The sequence below is a fragment of the Triticum dicoccoides genome, chromosome 4B (assembly GCF_002162155.2).
Source record: "Triticum dicoccoides isolate Atlit2015 ecotype Zavitan chromosome 4B, WEW_v2.0, whole genome shotgun sequence".
Lineage (NCBI taxonomy): Eukaryota > Viridiplantae > Streptophyta > Magnoliopsida > Poales > Poaceae > Triticum > Triticum dicoccoides.
Window position 1 is genome coordinate 605,671,347 of NC_041387.1, and position 18,867 is coordinate 605,690,213.

Genomic DNA, 18,867 nt, shown 5'->3' on the forward strand with positions numbered 1-18,867 from the left:
TAAGTCATGATGAAAGCAATAGCAATATACTAAACGATCAAGCGCTAAGCTAACGGAATGGGTCAAGTCAATCACATCATTCTCCTAATGATGTGATCCCGTTAATCAAATGACAACACATGTCTATGGTTAGGAAACATAACCATCTTTGATTAATGAGCTAGTCAAGTAGAGGCATACTAGTGACGTTATGTTGGTCTATGTATTCACACATGTATTATGTTTCCGGTTAATACAATTCTAGCATAAATAATAAACATTTATCATGATATAAGGAAATAAATAATAACTTTATTATTGCCTCTAGGGCATATTTCCTGCAGTCTCCCACTTGCACTAGAGTCAATAATCTAGTTCACGTCATCATGTGATTTAACACCAATATTCACATCTGTATGTGATTAATACCCATAGTTCACATCGTCATGTGATCAACACCCAAAAAGGTTTACTAGAGTCAATAATCTAGTTCACATCGCTATGTGATTAACACCCAAAGAGTACTAAGGTATGATCATGTTTTGCTCGTGAGAGAAGTTTAGTCAACGGGTCTGTCATATTACAGAGTCGTATGTATTTTGCAAATATTCTATGTCTACAATGCTTTGCACGGAGCTACTCTAGCTAAATTGCTCCCACTTTCAATATGTATCCAGATTGAGACTTAGAGTCATCTGGATCGGTGTAGAAGCTTGCATCGATGTAACTCTTTACGACGAACTCTTTTATCACCTCCATAATCGAGAAACATATCCTCATTCTACTAAGGATAATTTTGACCAATGTCCAGTGATCTACTCTTAGATCACTATTGTACTCCCTTGCCAAACCAGGGCAGAGCATACAATAGGTCTGGTCCATAGCATGGCATACTTTTATAGAACCTATGACTGATGCATAGGGAATGACTTTCATTCTCTTTCTATTTTCTACCATGGTCGGGTCTTGAGTCTTACTCAATTTCACACCTTTGCAACACAGGCAAGAACTCTTTCTTTGACTGTTCCATTTTGAACTATTTCAAAATCTTGACAAGGTATGTACTTATTGAAAAACTTATCAAGCGTCTTGATCTATCTCAATAGATCTTGATGCTCAATATGTAAGCAGCTTCACCGAGGTCTTTCATTGAAAAACTTTTTATTCAAGTATCCTTTTATGCTATCCAGAAATTTTATATCATTTCCAATCAACAATATGTCTTGCACATATAATATCAGAAATGCTACAGAGCTCCCACTCACTTTCTTGTAAATACAGGCCTTTCCAAAAGTCTGTATAAAACCATATGCTTTGATCAACTCATCAAAGCGTATATTCCAACTCCGAGATGCTTGCACCAGTCCATTGATGGATTGCTGGAGCTTGCACACTTTGTTAGCATCTTTAGGATTGACAAAAACTTTCTGGTTGCATCATATACAACTCTTCTTTAATAAATCCATTAAGGAATGCAGTTTTGACATCCATTTGCCAGATTTCATAAAATGTGGCAATTGCTAACATGATTCAGACAGACTTAAGCTTCGATACGAGTGAGAAAATCTCATCATATTCAATACCTTGAACTTGTTGAAAACCTTTCGCAACAAGTCGAGCTTAGTAGATAGTAACACTACTATCAGTGTTCGTCTTCCTCTTGAAGATCCATTTATTTAACATGGCTTGCTGATCATCGAGCAAGTCAATCAAAGTCCATACTTTGTTCTCATACATGGATCCTATCTCAGATTTCATGGCCTCAAGCCATTTCGCGGAATCTGGGCTCATCATCGCTTCCTCATAGTTCGTAGGTTCATCATGGTCTAGTAACATGACTTCTAGAACGGTATTACCGTACCACTTTGGTGCGGATCTTATTCTGGAAGACCTACGAGGTTCAGTAGTAACTTGATCTGAAGCTTCATGATCATCATCATTAACTTCCTCACTAATCGGTGTAGGAATCACAGGAACTGATTTCTGTGATGAACTACTTTCCAATTTGGGAGAAGGTACGATTACCTTATCAAGTTTTACTTTCCTCCCACTCACTTCTTTCGAGAGAAACTCCTTCTCTAGAAAGGATCCATTCTTTAGCAACGAATGTTTTTGCCTTCGGATCTGTGATAGAAGGTGTAGCCAACAGTTTCCTTTGGATATTCTATGAAGACGCACTTCTCCAATTTGGGTTTGAGCTTATCAGGATGAAACTTTTTCACATAAGCATCGCAGCCCCAAACTTTAAGAAACGACAACTTGGGTTTCTTGCTAAACCAGAGTTCATATAGTGTCGTCTCAATGGATTTAGATGGTGCCCTTTTAACGTGAATGCAGCTGTCTCTAATGCATAACCCCCAAACGATAATTGTAAATCAATAAGAGACATCATAGATCGCACCATATCCAATAAAGTGCGGTTACGACGTTCGGACACACCATTAAGCTGTGGTGTTCCAGGTGGCATGAGTTTGTGAAACTATTACACACTGTTTTAATTGAAGACCAAACTCGTAACTCAAATATTTGTCTCCACGATCAAATTGCAGAAACTTTATTTTCTCGTTACGATGATTTTTCCACTTCACTCTGAAATTCTTTGAACCTTTCAACTATTTCAGACTTATGTTTCATCAAGTAGATATACCCATATCTGCTCAAATCATCTTGTGAAGGTCAGAAAATAACGATACTTGCCACGAGCATCAACACTCATTGGATCACATACATCGGTATGTATTATTTCCAACAAGTCAGTAGCTTGTTCCATTGTTCTGGAGAACGGAGTTTTAGTCATCTTGCCCAAAAGGCACGGTTCGCAAGCATCAAATGATTCATAACCAAGTGATTCCAAAAATCCATCTTTATGGAGTTTCTTCATGCGCTTTACACCGATATGACCCAAACGGCAGTGCCACATATAAGTTGCACTATCATTATTAACTTTGCATCTTTTGGCATCAATATTATGAATATGTGTATCACTACGATCAAGATCCAACAAACTATTTTCATTGGGTGTATGACCATCGAAGGTTTTATTCATGTAAACAGAACAACAATTATTCTTTGACTTTAAATGAATAACCGTATCGCAATAAACATGATCAAATCATGTTCATGCTCAACGCAAATGCCAAATAACATTTATTTAGGTTTAACACTAATCCCGAAAGTATAGGGAGTGTGCGATGATGATCATATCAATCTTGGAACTACTTCCAACACTCATCGTCACTTCCCCTTCAACTAGTCTCTGTCTATTCTGTAACTCCTGTTTCGAGTTACTAATCTTAGCAACCGAACAAGTATCAAATACTTAGGAGCTACTATAAACACTAGTAAGGCACACATCAATAACTTGTATATCAAATATACCCTCGTTCACTTTGCCATCCTTCTTATCCACCAAATATTCAGGGCATTTCCGCTTCCAGTGACCATTTCCTTTGCAGTGTAAGCACTCAGTTTCAGGCTTTGGTTCAGCTTTGGGCTTCTTCGTGGGATTGACAACTTGCTTGTCATTCTACTTGAAGTTCCCTTTCTTTCCCTTTTGCCCTTTTCTTGAAACTAGTGGTCTTGTCAATCATCAACACTTGATGCTCTTTCTTGACTTCTACCTTCGTCGATTTCAACATCACGAAGAGCTCGGGAATTGTTTTCGTCATCCCTTGCATACTATAGTTCATCACGAAGTTCTAGTAACTTAGTTATGGTGACTAGAGAATTCTGTCAATCACTATCTTATCTGGAAGATTAACTCCCACTTGATTCAAGCGATTGTAGTACCCAGACAATCTGAGCACATGCTCACTAGTTGAGCGATTCTCCTCCATCTTTTAGCTATAGAACTTGTTGGAGACTACATATCTCTCTACTCGGGTATTTGCTTGAAATATTAACTTCAACTCCTGGAACATCTCATATGGTCCATGACGTTCAAAACGTTTTTGAAGTCCCGATTCTAAGCCATAAAGCATGGTGCACAAAACTATCAAGTAGTCATCATATTGAGCTAGCCAAACGTTCATAACGTCTGCATCTGCTCCTGCAATAGGTCTGTCACCTAGCGGTGCATTAAGGACATAATTCTTCTGTGCAGCAATGAGGATAAACCTCAGATCACGGATCCAATCCGCATCATTGCTACTAACATCTTTCAACACAATTTTCTCTAGGAACATATAAAAATAAACATATGAAAACAACAACGCAAGCTATTGATCTACAACATAATTTGCAAAATACTACCAGGACTAAGTTCATGATAAATTAAAGTTCAATTAATCATATTACTTAAGAACTCCCACTTAGACAGACATCTCTCTAGTCATCTAAGTGATCACGTGATCCAAATCAACTAAACCATGTCCGATCATCACGTGAGATGGAGTAGTTTCAATGGTGAACATCAATATGTTGATCATATCTACTATATGATTCACGCTCGACCTTTCGGACTCCGTGTTCCGAGGCCATATCTGCATATGCTAGGCTCGCCAAGTTTAACCTGAGTATTCTGCGTGTGCAAAACTGGCTTGCACCCGTTGTAGATGGACGTAGAGCTTATCACACCCGATCATCACGTGGTGTCTGGGCACGACGAACTTTGGCAACGGTGCATACTCAAGGAGAACACTTCTTGATAATTTTAGTGAGAGATCATCTTAAAATGCTACCGTCAATCAAAGCAAGATAAGATGCATAAAGGATAAACATCACATGCAATCAATATAAGTGATATGATATGGTCATCATCATCTTGTGCTTGTGATCTCCATCTTCGAAGCACCGTCGTGATCACCATCGTCACCGGCGCGACACCTTGATCTCCATCGTAGCATCGTTGTCGTTACGCCATCTATTGCTTCTACGACTATCGCCACCGCTTAGTGATAAAGTAAAGCAATTACAGGGCGTTTGCATTTCATACAATAAAGCGACAACCATATGACTCCTGCCAGTTGCCGATAACTTCGGTTACAAAACATGATCGTCTCATACAATAAAATATAGCATCACGTCTTGACCATATCACATCACAACATGCCCTGCAAAAACAAGTTAGACGTCCTCTACTTTGTTGTTGCAAATTTTACGTGGCTGCTACGGGCTTTTGCAAGAACCGTTCTTACCTACGCATAAAAACCACAACGATAGTTCGTCAAGTTGGTGCTGTTTTAACCTTCGCAAGGATCGGGCGTAGCCACACTCGATTCAACTAAAGTGAGAGAGACAGACACCCTCCGGTCACCTTTAAGCAATGAGTGCTCGTAGCGGTGAAACCAGTCTCGCGTAAGCGTACGCATAATGTCGGTCTGGGCCGCTTCATCTCACAATACCGCCAAACCAAAGTATGACATGCTGGTAAGCAGTATGACTTGTATCGCCCACAACTCACTTGTGTTCTACTCGTGCATATGACATCTACGCATAAAACCTAGGCTCGGATGCCACTGTTGGGGAACGTAGTAATTTCAAAAAAATTCCTACGCACATGCAAGATCATGGTGATCGCATAGCAACGAGAGGGGAGAGTGTTGTCCACATACCCTCATAGACCGTAAGCAGAAGCGTTAGCACAACGCGGTTGATGTAGTCGTACGTCTTCACGATCCGACCGATCCAAGTACCGAACGTACGGCACCTCCGAGTTCAGCACACGTTCAGCTCGATGACGATCCCAGAACTCCGATCCAGCAAAGTGTCGGGGATGAGTTCCATCAGCACGACGGCGTGGTGACGATGATGATGCTCTACCGGCGCAGGGCTTCGCCTAAACTTCGTGACGATATGACCGAGGTGGAATATGGTGGAGGGGGGCACCGCACACGGCTAAGGAATGATCCGTAGATCAACTTGTGTTGTCGTGCCTAGAGGTGCCCCCCTGCCCCTGTATATAAAGGATCAAGGGGGAGGGGGCGGCCGGCCAGGAGGAGGCGCCAAGGGGAGTCCTACTCCCACCGGGAGTAGGACTCCCTCCTTTCCTTGTTGGAGTAGGAGAAGGGGGGAAAGAGGGGGAGAGGAGGAAGGAAAGGGGGGCCGCACCCCTTGTCCAATTCGGACCAGAGGGGGGCTGCGCGCCTCCTTCCTTTAGGCCTCTCTCCTCTATTCCCGTATGGCCCAATAAGGCCCATATACTCCCCGGCGAATTCCCGTAACTCTCCGGTACTCCGAAAAATACCCGAATCACTCGGAACCTTTCCGAACTCCGAATATAGTCGTCCAATATATCAATCTTTACGTCTCGACCATTTTGAGACTCCTCGTCATGTCCCCGATCTCATCCGGGACTCCAAACTCCGTCGGTACATCAAAACTCATAAACTCATAATATAACTGTCATCGAAACCTTAAGCGTGCGGACCCTACGGGTTCGAGAACAATGTAGACATGACCTAGAACTATTCTCGGTCAATAACCAATAGCGGAACCTGGATGCTCATATTGGCTCCCACATATTCTACGAAAATCTTTATCGGTCAAACCGCATAACAACATACGCTGTTCCCTTTGTCATCGGTATGTTACTTGCCCGAGATTCGATCGTCGGTATCCAATACCTAGTTCAATCTCGTTACCGGCAAGTCTCTTTACTCGTTCTGTAACACATCATCTTATTACTAACTCATTAGTTATAATGCTTGCAAGGCTTAAGTGATGAGTATTACCGAGAGGGCCCAGAGATACCTCTCCGACAATCAGAGTGGCAAAACCTAATCTCGAAATATGCCAACCCAACATGTACCTTTGGAGACACCTGTAGTACTCCTTTATAATCACCCAGTTACGTTGTGACGTTTGGTAGCACCCAAAGTGTTCCTCCGGTAAACGGGAGTTGCATAATCTCATAGTTACAGGAACATGTATAAGTCATGATGAAAGCAATAGCAATATACTAAACGATCAAGTGCTAAGCTAACGGAATGGGTCAAGTCAATCACATCATTCTCCTAATGATGTGATCCCGTTAATCAAATGACAACACATGTCTATGGTTAGGAAACATAACCATCTTTGATTAATGAGCTAGTCAAGTAGAGGCATACTAGTGACGTTATGTTGGTCTATGTATTCACACATGTATTATGTTTCCGGTTAATACAATTCTAGCATGAATAATAAACATTTATCATGATATAAGGAAATAAATAATAACTTTATTATTGCCTCTAGGGCATATTTACTTCAGCATGTACTCAGAATGTCTGGGTACTACAATCACTTGAATCAAGCGGGAGTTAATCTTCCAGATAAGATAGTGATTGATAGAGTTCTCTAGTCGCCATCACCAAGTTACTGTAACTTCATGATGAACTATAGTATCCAAGGGATGACGAAAACGATCCCCGAGCTCTTCGTGATGCTGAAATCAACGAAGGTAGAAATCAAGAAAAATATCAAGTGTTGATTGACAAGACCACTAGTTTCAAAAAAGGCAAAGGGAAAGAAAGGGAACTTCAAATAGAATGGCAAGCAAGTTGTCACTCCCGTGAAGAAGCCCAAAGCTAAACCTAAGCCTAAAACTAAGTACTTTTACTGCAAAGGAAATGGTCACTGGAAACGAAACTACCCCAAATACTTGGTGGATAAGAAGGATGGCAAAGTGAACAAAGGTATATTTGATATACAGATTATTGATGTGTACTTTACTAGTGTTCATAGTAACCCCTGGGTATTTGATACTTGTTCGGTTGCTAAGATTAGTAACTCGAAACAGGAGTTACAGAAACTGAGACTAGTTAAGGGTGAAGTGACAATGTGTGTTGGGAGTAGTTCCAAGATTGATATGATCATCATCGCACCCCCCTATACTTTCGGGATTAGTGTTGAACTTAAATATATTTGGTGTTTGCGTTGAGCATGAATATAATTAGATCATGTTTATTGAAATACGGTTATTCATTTAAGACAGAGGATAATTGCTATTCTGTTTACATGAATAAAACCTTCTATGGTCATACACCCAATGTTGATGGTTTATTGAATCTCGATCGTAATGATACACACAATATTGATGCCAAAAGATGAAAAGTTGATAATGATAGTGCAACTTATTTGTGGCACTGCCGTTTGGGTCATATTGGTGTAAAGCACATGAAGAAACTCCATAAAGATGGACTTTTGGAATCACTTGATTATGAATCATTTGATACTTGCGAACCGTGCCTTATGAGCAAGATGACTAAAACTCCGTTCTCCGGAACAATGGAATGAGATAGTGACTTATTGGAAATAATGCATACCGATGTATGTGGTCCAATGAGTATTGATGCGTGTGGCATGTATCGTTATTTTCTGACCTTCACAAATGATTTGAGTAGATATGGGTATATCTACTTAATGAAACACAAGTCTGAAACATTTGAAAAGTTTAAAGAATTTTAGAGTGAAGTAGAGAATCATCGTAACAAGAAAAAAAAGTTTCTATGATCTGATCGTGGAGGAGAATATTTGAGTTACGAGTTTGGCCTTCATTTAAAATAACATGGAATAGTTTCACAGCTCACGCCACCTGGAACACCACAGCATAATGGTGTGTCCGAACATCGTAACCGCACTTTATTGGATATGGTGCAATCTATGATGTCTCTTACCAATTTACCACTATCGTTTTGGGTTTATGCATTAGATACAACTGCATTCATGTTAAACAGGGCACCGTCAAAATCCGTTGAGACGACGCCTTATGAACTGTGGTTTGGCAAGAAATCAAAGTTGTCGTTCTTAAAGTTTGGGCTTGCGATGCTTATGTGAAAAAACTTCAACCTGATAAGCTCGAACCCAAATCGGAGAAGTGTGTTTTCATAGGATACCCAAAGGGGGAAACCTACTCCTACTTGGAGTAGGACTCCCCCCTTGGGCGCACCCCTTGTGTCCGGCCGGCCCCCTCCTCTCCTCCTTTATATACAGGGGAGGGGGCACCCCATAGACACACAAGTTGATCTTTAGCCATGTGCGGTGCCCCCTGCACAGTTTTCCACCTCGGTCATACCGTCGTAGTGCTTAGGCGAAGCCCTGCGCCGGTAACTTCATCATCACCGTCACCATGCCGTCCTGCTGACAGAAATCTCCCTTGGCCTCAGCTGGATCTAGAGTTTGAGGGACGTCACCGAGCTGAACGTGTGCAAATCACGGAGGTGTCGTGCGTTCGGTACTTGATCGGTTGGATCGCGAAGATGTTCAACTAAATCAACCGCGTTACATAACGCTTCCGCTTTCGGTCTACGAGGGTACATGGACACACTCTCCCCCTCGTTGTTATGCATCACCTAGATAGATCTTGCGTGATCGTAGGATTTTTTTTGAAATTACTGCGTTCCCCAACAGTTTTGTTGTACTTTGAAAAAAAGGAAGTAAATTTTGTTAGAAATTGACATGGTAAGAAATATTGGTGAAATCCATAACAGTTGTGGCCAATGTCCTATTGGGAAAAAATATATCTAAATTACCAACCTATTTGTGTCATCACCCACCTACTGACGTAACCCTAGCATGAATCAAGGCCCCAACGCAATCACACCAATGTCTGAAATAATACTTTGAAGTCAACATAACCTGGAACTCGAGAATGCATGGTTTGTCACCAAAGCGAACCGTGTGCTGCACCTGCCACGAGATGTTGCACCCCTGAGCGAGGTGAGTCATCGTCTCAAGGGCGTTACTGTGGAAGGGGACAAGCATGCTACAAAACCACCCATTCACGGGTAGCCTATCGGCCGTGAGGATGCTGCACCATACCTAAAGCAAAATATGAACCCTGATAAACTTTTCGCCCATTTCCTCAAAATAGTCTGGTCCTTGGTATATGAGAATGATCCCTGGAACCAAATCATGTAGATTAATTTTGGGGAGTACCATGTGCGCTCGATATGCCTCACCTCACCCCGGCTCGATGGAAACTGATGATTTGAGTGTTCCCAGTGGCCTAGCTGGGAGGTGCTTTGAGGTCCGTGCGATGCGGGCCAAATAGTGAATGTGGGCTACCAAACAACCCAATTTCTTCCTGTGTGGGCCTGGTTGGCCTCTATGCGGGTTACCAAACATGCCCATAATGCAGTGGCTAGAGGAATACGATGATACCTCATGCCAGCTACAACACCCTATGGAACGCCAAATCTGGACAAGTGTTATGCGGCTATGTCCCCATCTCCCATTCTATTTCTATGACCGAGGAAGATAGGAGTGACAACCACATCAACTCACTCATGTGAGCTGTTGAGGTTAGTACATGTGCCTTCACTAAATACAACTCTAGAAATCATCCCCCGCTATGGAGGGTGAGCGGGAGAAGGAGTACACGACAACAGGAGCGACTCCCAAGCGCCAGGGCACAACTTTGGTATGACATCAAGTCCATTGCCTCTAAGACAATCCTGGACCTAGTTCTAATCCTACACCTACTAAGCAAAGCGACAACCAGACTGCTCTAACATGCCTACTCCTTGCGGGTAGACCCCATGAGGAGATGGGGAGAGGAGCCATGGAAGTAGTGGCAACTCTCAAGGGTGAGGGAGAAGGGAGAAAAGGAGGGAAAATGAGAGCATCCTTTACATGGTACAAGATAGGCCCATTGTTGCTCGAAGTTTTGCCATTATTCGGGCAAAACAAGTTAATTTTATTAGAAATTAAAACGAGAAGAAAGTTTGGAGAAATCCATAACACTTGCGGTTGATATACTATTGGGACAAAACATATCTAAAGTACCAACCTGTTGTACCCATCCAATGAACCTAACCCTAACATAAATCGAGGCACCGACGCAATTACACCAATGTAGAAGAATTTGGCGTTGACATAGCCTGGAACTCAGCGAGCGCATGATTACCTACCATAGTGAATCGTGTGCGGCACCAGCAACGAGATGTTGCATCCCTGAGCGAGGTGACTCGTGGTATCAAGGGCGTACCAATGAGGGGCCCAAGCATGCTACAAGGCTATCCCCTTCATGGATAACGCATCGTCCGTGAGAATGTTGCACCGTACCTAAAGCCACATGAAAAGCCTAATAAACTTTTCACCCACGCTTTTGAGATAACCTGGTCGTTGATAGATGAGAATGATCCTTGAAAAATAATCATGTAGTTTTAGTTTGAGGAGTAGGTCCAACATTCCGCAACCTGCGCAACATACTCATGCACGCACCCATCTCATTTTCCGCCGATGTGGACGACTATTTTGTTGACCTTAGCGTGGCTTCACACATGTTGTTGGGAGGACTTCGTCGACGGTAAATCGGAGTCGGTTGCTTGTAGAGCGGTGATGACGAATTGACAATGAGACTTATGTGCAACCTCAGCGGTGTATTTATCTTCTAGGCTGTGTGTAATGTATTTGTTGTGAGATAGGTTGGTCGAGTATGCCTTTGTAGTATTCATGTTCCACGCTGTCTAGCGTGGGCATTTGTTAATGAGATAGGGTACAACTTCTGCCTTCGTTTCAAACTAGGGCTTGACATGTCACGCGCCAAGCGGCCTTCTCCAGGCGGGCGCTGCAAAATAGCATTTCCAAGCCGCAATGAGGTGATCACATATACACACTTATTAGTCATTTACAAGGGCAATTATTATCACAGGGCAGCGAAATATCTCCCCCTCCCGATCAAGACGCCAATTACCCAACACAAACTAGCAATTCCAAGGACATTGTACAACATACATACACGGCACACGGCTCCCGCCGTGAGCATCACAAAGTCGCTACTTGTTGTTGAAGCTCTTCCACCGGAACAAGCTGCCGACCTTGCGCATGACCACGCGCCGCCGGCCAGGCATCGTCGTCATCCTGGTGAACACGCCCATCTCGCCCTTGGGCTCCTCGACCGTCCCGAAGATGTCGTACACGGACCCCTCGTAGTTCTCCGACATCTGCCGCGGCAGCGGGAACCCGTCCGGCGGCGGCTTCATCCTCGCGTCCAACAGCCGGCTCTCGCCCTCGGGCGGCTGATCCGCCGGCGTCCGCGGCGACGGCGACGACGGGTCGACCTCCAGGTCGAACGACCTCCCCGCTCCCGCCGCCGCGGACGGCGTGGGGGTGGGGCTCGACGACGTGGCCACCAGCAGGCTCTGCAGCTCCTTGACGCTGTCGCGCGCCGCGGCCTCGCTGACCCGCAGGCACTCCAGCTCCTCCTTGCTGCACTTGACGGCGGTGTCCTTGCTCCCGACCATCTCCTTGAGCGCCGCGTTCTCGCTCCTCGCCTCCTCCAGCGCCTCCTTGACGAACTTGGTGTCCTTGACGGCCTGCTTCAGGATGTCCCGCAGCTTGGCCACCTCGTGCCGCCCGGACCGCTGCGACTCGAGGAGCCGCGCGTTCTCGCGCCGGGACGCGGCCAGCTCCGCCTCCGAGGACTTCATGCACGCCGTGAACCCGGCCTCCTTGCCCCGGAACGTGGCGAACGCCTCCTCGGCGTCGGAGCGGAGCCGGGCCACCTCGTCGGACAGCGCGCGGACCTTGTCGTCCTTGCGCTTCAGCGACACGTGCAGCCGGTCGGACTCGAGCCTCGCCGTCTCCGACTCGTGCTGCGCGCGCGCCAGCTGCTGCCGCGTGGTGTGCAGCTCCGCGTTCACCTCCTTGAGCGCCAGCACGAGCTCCTCCATGGCCCGCTTGTTCTTCTCCTCCCCGGCCAGCGCCACCCGCAGCTCGCCGCTGACCCGCTGCAGCTCGCGGTCGTAGCGGCCCCTCGGCTTGGCGGCGGCGACGGCGACGGCGCTGGCCTCGAGCCGCTGCACCGTGTCCCGCAGCGACGCGACGTCGATCCTGGCCTCCTCGAGCGCCATCTTGGTGATCTCCAGCTGCTTGGTCTGCAGCGACAGCGACTCGAGCATCCGGGACTCGGACTCCCGCGACGCGTCCAGCTGCGCCTCCAGCGTCTCGATGGTGGTGCGGTCGTTGGCCGAGTCGAGCGCCTTCCACTCCGTCACCTCCAGGACGCGGTGGGCGCGGTCGCGCTCCTCCCGCACCTTGCGCAGCTCTCCACGGAGCTCGGCGACCTGCTGCTCCATGTCCGGCCGGACCGCCTGCATCCGGACCGAGCCGTTTGCTGAAATGGATGACCGGGGCAACAACTCTCAGGCCATAACGGTGCTGCGGTTGGCAATGCGCTAAAATTTTAGGCATGTGGGGGAAGAAGAGGATAAAAGAGGGAGGTGCATTACGCGTGCGTTCGAAGTGGTTGGTAAATATGTGGCTGGGAACCGGGTGCCTAAATTTGGGCGTGATGACAAGTTGAGACGGTTGTTAGCTTTGGTTTAGGAACATGTGAAAGTTCTGGTTTTTCAGCAAGAAAAGATCACGCCCGAGACTTCTCTGAATCACTGAAGAAACAAGTCAACTATTGCACTAACGGAGACACACAGATAACGGTTACAATTCACACAACTGGTGATAGTGTACTGATGAACAATGAAGTTCAACACGGATGGATGAAGTTACATCGGCACATTAAGTCAACACATGCACGGCACAAAGAGGACTACTACACGCGGCAGCAATGAAACCCAATTATTTTGTACTGGAATGAGCAGCAAACTCCACTTAACAGCCATGCGGCATTGTCACTTGTCCATCCATATGGTGCACCTGAGGCTCTTCCCCTGCAGCAGCAGGTCGAACGCCGTGTTGATGTCCTTGAGGCCAACCTCGTGGGTTATGAACTTGTCCAGCTCCAGCTCCTGTGTTGTCCAACAAAACAAAACACATGGAAAAATTCTCTGAATCAGAAGCTCTCAAGAACATCGACAGTGCTACGCATGGTCAGTCTGATGAGTGTCACCTTGTTCAGGTACTTGTCGGCGAGGATTGGAATGTCCTGCTTGGGCTTCACCCCTCCGAAGAGCGACCCCATGACGCATTTCCCGTGGAGGATCTCCAGCGAAGATATGGTGAGAGGGGCGCCGTGCATCTCCACCCCGAGGATGATCGTCTTGCCCCATCCCTGCGTCGGCAAAGCCATGTCAAGAAGTGAAAGTCATCTTTGCATGACAGATGGAGGAATGTGTGTGTGCACATACCGCCCGGGAGCTCTGGAAGGCGTCGTTCATCAGCGCCGCCAGCCCGATGCACTCGAAGCAGTAGTCGGCGCCGCCGTCGGTCATCTCGATGATCACCTGTTTATCACGCGGAACCAGGTGTCTAAGTGCACGATTTCAACAAAAACATTGACCAGATCACGAGGCCAATGGTGAAACAGCATAGACAGGTGCTCACCTGGCTCACAGTTTTCTCCCCAAGCTCTTTTGGATTGATGAAATGTGTCACGCCAAACTTCTTTCCTGAAACACGAAGCAGGTGCTGAAACGTGTCAGACAACAGAACGACTTAAGTATTCAGTGCAGTTTTCAGAGCAATTTCATGGCGTAAAACGGAAGACGGCCTTGCCGAGCTCTTCTTTATCGGGGTTCAAGTCCACGCCGATAATCTTCGACGCCCCACAAATCCTGGCGCCTTCAGCCACCTGACCGCGAAATGTTGTCCAGTAAATTTCCGCAATGGAGTGCAATGCAATGGCTAAACATGTACAGAACTACAGCAGCAGGAATCAGATTACCGCCAATCCGACGGCGCCGAGGCCGAAGATAGCGACCGAAGATCCCGGCTCGACCTTGGCCAGCTTCCATGCCGCTCCGACGCCTGATCACAAACATTTCAGTACGTACTGTACTGACTACTAGCAGTTCCAGACTGCAGAGCACAGTGGGTGTAGTGGACTGACCGGTGGTGGCGCCGCAGCTGAGGAGGCAGGCGGTGGCCGGCGGCACGGCGGGGTCGACCTTGACGACCTGGGTCACGTCCACCACGGTGTACTCGCTGAAGCTGGACACGCCGAACAAGTGGTGGATGGGGTTCCCGTCGCCGTCGCGGAAGCGGGTGGTGCCGTCGCGCGGCATCCCCGGCCGCACCGCGAATCGGTACTTGGAGCACACGTTGCTCCGGGACGACCTGCAGTCCGCGCACTCGCTGCACTGCGCCAGGAACGTCGGCACCACCGCGTCCCCCGCCGCGAAGCCCTCCACCTGCTCGCCGATGCTCTCCACCACCCTGCAGTCACGGAGCGACGGTTCAGGAGAAACTCAAATTTGCTTGACTTCAAATCTTGCCGGTAAATAGAGAAACAACCAAAAGTTTCAAATGGCCTAGCAAACTGTGCTCGATTTCCCCCTAAATACTCGGGTAAAGATTGATTGAATTATCCGATATTTTTTCAGTTTTTCTGACCGAGCACATTTGCCAGTACCACGTCGATGACATGCAGCTCCCATTTATCATATTTCACCATAACCTACTCCCTCTGTAAAGAAATATAAGAGCTTTTAGGTCACTAAAGTAGTGATTAAATGATCTTATATTTTTTTACAGAGGGAGTACTAACCAACTTGATTACGTGTGAGTGTGACTTCACATCTGGCCGAGGTACGCTAGGGTATGTTGGTAGATTTGGAACGAGAGGAATGCTAGGGTATTCCGCCAAAGCTTCCCTTCCATCAAGAGTGGTCGCAACGATTAAAGATGAGGCAAAGACGTGGGTGATCGCCGGGGCTAAATTATTGGACAATTTAATTCCGGGAGAGTAATCCTTTTGATTGAACCTGTAATCTCAAAACATTGTCTTACCCCTTCTTAATTAATGAGACGAGGCAAAGCTTTTGCCATCCGTTTCAAAAATATCTGGCTGAGGAATACAAAAACAGGCAAAAAGTTTGAAATGGCCCAGCAAAATGTGCCGAAAAAATCTGAGAATACTCAGGGAAAGATTGATTGAATTATCCAAAAAAAATTGTTTGCCCTCTCAAGCCTACCATAGTCAATGACATGCGGGCCCCATTTATCATATTTCAACCTTTTGCGAAATTATCATATTTCGTTTTAACCTACTAACCAACCAAATCATGGCTATCAGTTAAAAAAATCTGAGTTGTAGTACTCTCTCGGTTCCTGAATATAAGGTGTATTTTTTTTTCAAAAGTTAAACTTCCCTAACTTTGACCAAGTTTATTGACAAAAATATCAATGTCTGGAATACCAAACCATTGTCACTAGATCAACATGAAATATATTTTTATACTTTATATATTTAGTATTGTAAATCTTTATATATTTTTTCTATAAAGTTGGTACAACATAGACAATGTTTGACTTTAATTTGTTTTTGAATAGCCAGATAGTGTGATAATAATATTATTTTCTAAATACCATAATGACATGCTACTACCAGATAATGTCATAATATTCAAACATCTGTGACATGTCGGGTCTCTATGAAAACCATGCCCATGCAGACAGGAAACCACCTCAAACAGTCTAAAGGACTAAACTTACCTGGTTCTGAAAGTTGAGACACTACTGACTTCGTGGGTGAAGTCGAGGGATAAATTATTTCAATAAAGACGAGGGACGAAAAGTATGATTTTTTTTCTTTTTGCGGACGAAAATTATGATTTACTATTAATTTATCGGTTGCATAATGAAGCTCCATTACAACTTTGATGGCAAAGCCGTACAAGGGGGTATACTATGCCCATCGTGAGACTTAGTACTACAGGATTTTTTTTGCTGAAAAGCGAATGGTTACCTAATGGAATTTACTTTTTTCAAATTTACTGTTCACCCACTTTTCTAAAAAAAATGTGTGGTTCTAATTTTGTTTTTAAGTCGTAGTGAGAGCTGACCATGAAAAGATCACATTATTTTGCTAAAGTTTACATGTACATGCGCTATATGTTTTTTGAAAAGGAGGATTATCCCGGCCTCTACATCAATGCACACAACCAATACATGTTCTATATGTATACTACATGTATGTTTTCTTTACAATTACTGAATACATTATTTTAGAAAATGAGGATTGACCCGGCTCAATTGCTGAATACTTGGAATAGTTTTTTTTTTGCTGGTGAGTTTTTTTTCTAAGCTACTAACATTGTAATAATCATACGTATAACTACCCACTTGCTATTTCCTGGTCGTAGAGCATTTTCCTACTAATTAGTTAGTTGACAATTAGATGATATTGACGCGTTTTTCATTGTACAATGAAAAGAAGATATGCAGTACACTGGAAGCAGCAACTTTCTACTCTGTTCCTATCAAACAGTGCCGGGCAATGTACATCCCTAGAAAAAGGAGGATCGTGAGAGGTGTGTACATAGGCTGATTTGGGTCGAAACCCATGATGTGCCGTGCAGACTTGACTTGTAAGATCAACGGAAGCCCATACAAGTCACGGGCGGAATTTTCAAAGAGAGTGCGCGGTACTACAATTCTACGGACAGACAGACAGGGATGGAAAACGGAGCACTCACCCGAACGCTTCGTGGCCAAATATCCTCGGGAAGACGCCGGGGAAGTCCTGCAAACGCACGGGCAGTAGCAGACACGCGTCATTAATGGCCTTCACACGTGTGGGGCGAGTACCGCGCGCGCGTGCATGGGCTGTGCTGCCGTGCGGCGCGTGAGCTGCTGTGCTGCTGTGGAGCAGCACAGCAATGGCGGACACACGCGCGCGCGGTGGAGCGGGTTGAGGTGCATACCTTCATGCGCCAGAAGGTGACGTCGCTGTGGCAGAGCGAGGTGCAGACGATCTTGATCCGGAGCTCGTGGGCCTTGGGCGGGTCCACGACGACCTCCTCCACCGCGAGCGGCTCGCCGGCGGCCCTGCACACGGCCGCTGCTCGCCGGCGCGGACACACGGTTAGCCATACGCCCATGCATGGCGCGCGGGTACGCGAGAAAAGACGGGCCACGGAGCAGAATCGCTAACTACTACGGACGTTTTATGCGGAGAAGCTCGGGATTTTGATTTTGGCGGCGTACCTTTGCAGCGGATGGGCTTGGGGCACTTGTCCTCCATCGGGGGCGAGAGAAGAAGAAGACGAGGGAGGTTGTTTGATGGGGCGTCTGGTTGGAGTCTTGGAAGGGAGCTCGGGAGGGAGGCCGGCATGATAGCGCCCTGTTTATATATGGTTCTGCATTCTTCTCCCGTTCAAAACACAGAAGATGCCGATTATTTACCCTTGGGAACGGAGAACTGTACCTAGACCACACAAAAGTAGCAATTAACCGGATGAGAGAAATCATTCGAGGAGCAACACATATACTACTTCATGAGAGTGATGGAACGCGGCCTAGTACATGCAGTGTTTTCCTTTCCGGTGAAAAATAGAACTCGAGATGACTCCTGGGCGAGCGCGGTGACCCCCCGCCTGGGCGCACAGCGGCTGTTGCATGCACGTACTGTACACGCAGCCAAACGTTGGGGAGCATGCAGATTTTTCTCTCCCTCGGGCTTCCCTCTCCACTGAAGCGGGACCCATCATGTGACATTTGTCTTCTTTTTACTCGTGTGGATTTTGAAATTTCTCAAAGTCTGTATTGTTCTAGAAGTATGAAATACTCCCTCCGTTCCTAAATATAAGTCTTTTAAAAATTGCACTATGATCTACATACGGAGTAAAATGAGTGAATCTACGCTCTAAAATACGTCTATATACATCCGTATGTAGTTTGTAGTGGAATATCTAAAAAACTTATATTTACGAACGGGAGTATATAAAAGCAGCATCTACGGCTCGATTCCCGAAATTAACCAGACGGACGCAAGATCACTGGCGAGGTGCAGTTAGACTATGGGGGTGTTTGGTTCACAAGTCCTAGGACTTTTTCTAGTCCCGGGGACTAATCAAAAAAGACTCTCTAGTAGAGTCTTTTTCTAGTCCCTGTAGAAAAAGTCCCTCCCGTTTGGTTCCTAGGGATTTTTTAGGGACTTTTTCTAGTCTTTGGGACTAAAAAGTTCCTGAACCAAATACCTCCTATGTAGTACGATGGATGCATGAATAAATGCCTAGAAGGGTCGTACTCCAATTTTTTTTAATAAGACGGACGCAAGACCATTGA

General features: G+C 45.7%; 2 protein-coding genes across 2 annotated transcripts; both read right to left on the reverse strand.

The window, feature by feature from the left end:
- Positions 1–11,412: 11,412 nt before the first annotated feature.
- Positions 11,413–13,123, reverse strand: LOC119294003 (actin cytoskeleton-regulatory complex protein pan1-like). The gene has a single exon (XM_037572296.1). It carries the CDS (start codon positions 12,999–13,001, stop codon positions 11,679–11,681), a length of 1,323 nt encoding a protein of 440 aa, XP_037428193.1. The 5' UTR covers positions 13,002–13,123; the 3' UTR covers positions 11,413–11,678.
- Positions 13,124–13,283: 160 nt separating this feature from the next.
- On the reverse strand, positions 13,284–17,928 carry LOC119291719 (alcohol dehydrogenase-like 2). The gene is made up of 10 exons (XM_037570526.1): positions 17,788–17,928; positions 17,505–17,641; positions 17,277–17,323; positions 14,690–15,015; positions 14,525–14,607; positions 14,356–14,431; positions 14,185–14,249; positions 13,989–14,084; positions 13,751–13,912; positions 13,284–13,649 (listed from the first exon to the last, which is right to left on the reverse strand). Exons 1-10 carry the CDS (start codon positions 17,912–17,914, stop codon positions 13,533–13,535), a joined length of 1,236 nt encoding a protein of 411 aa, XP_037426423.1. The 5' UTR covers positions 17,915–17,928; the 3' UTR covers positions 13,284–13,532.
- Between the last annotated feature and the right edge of the window lie 939 nt (positions 17,929–18,867).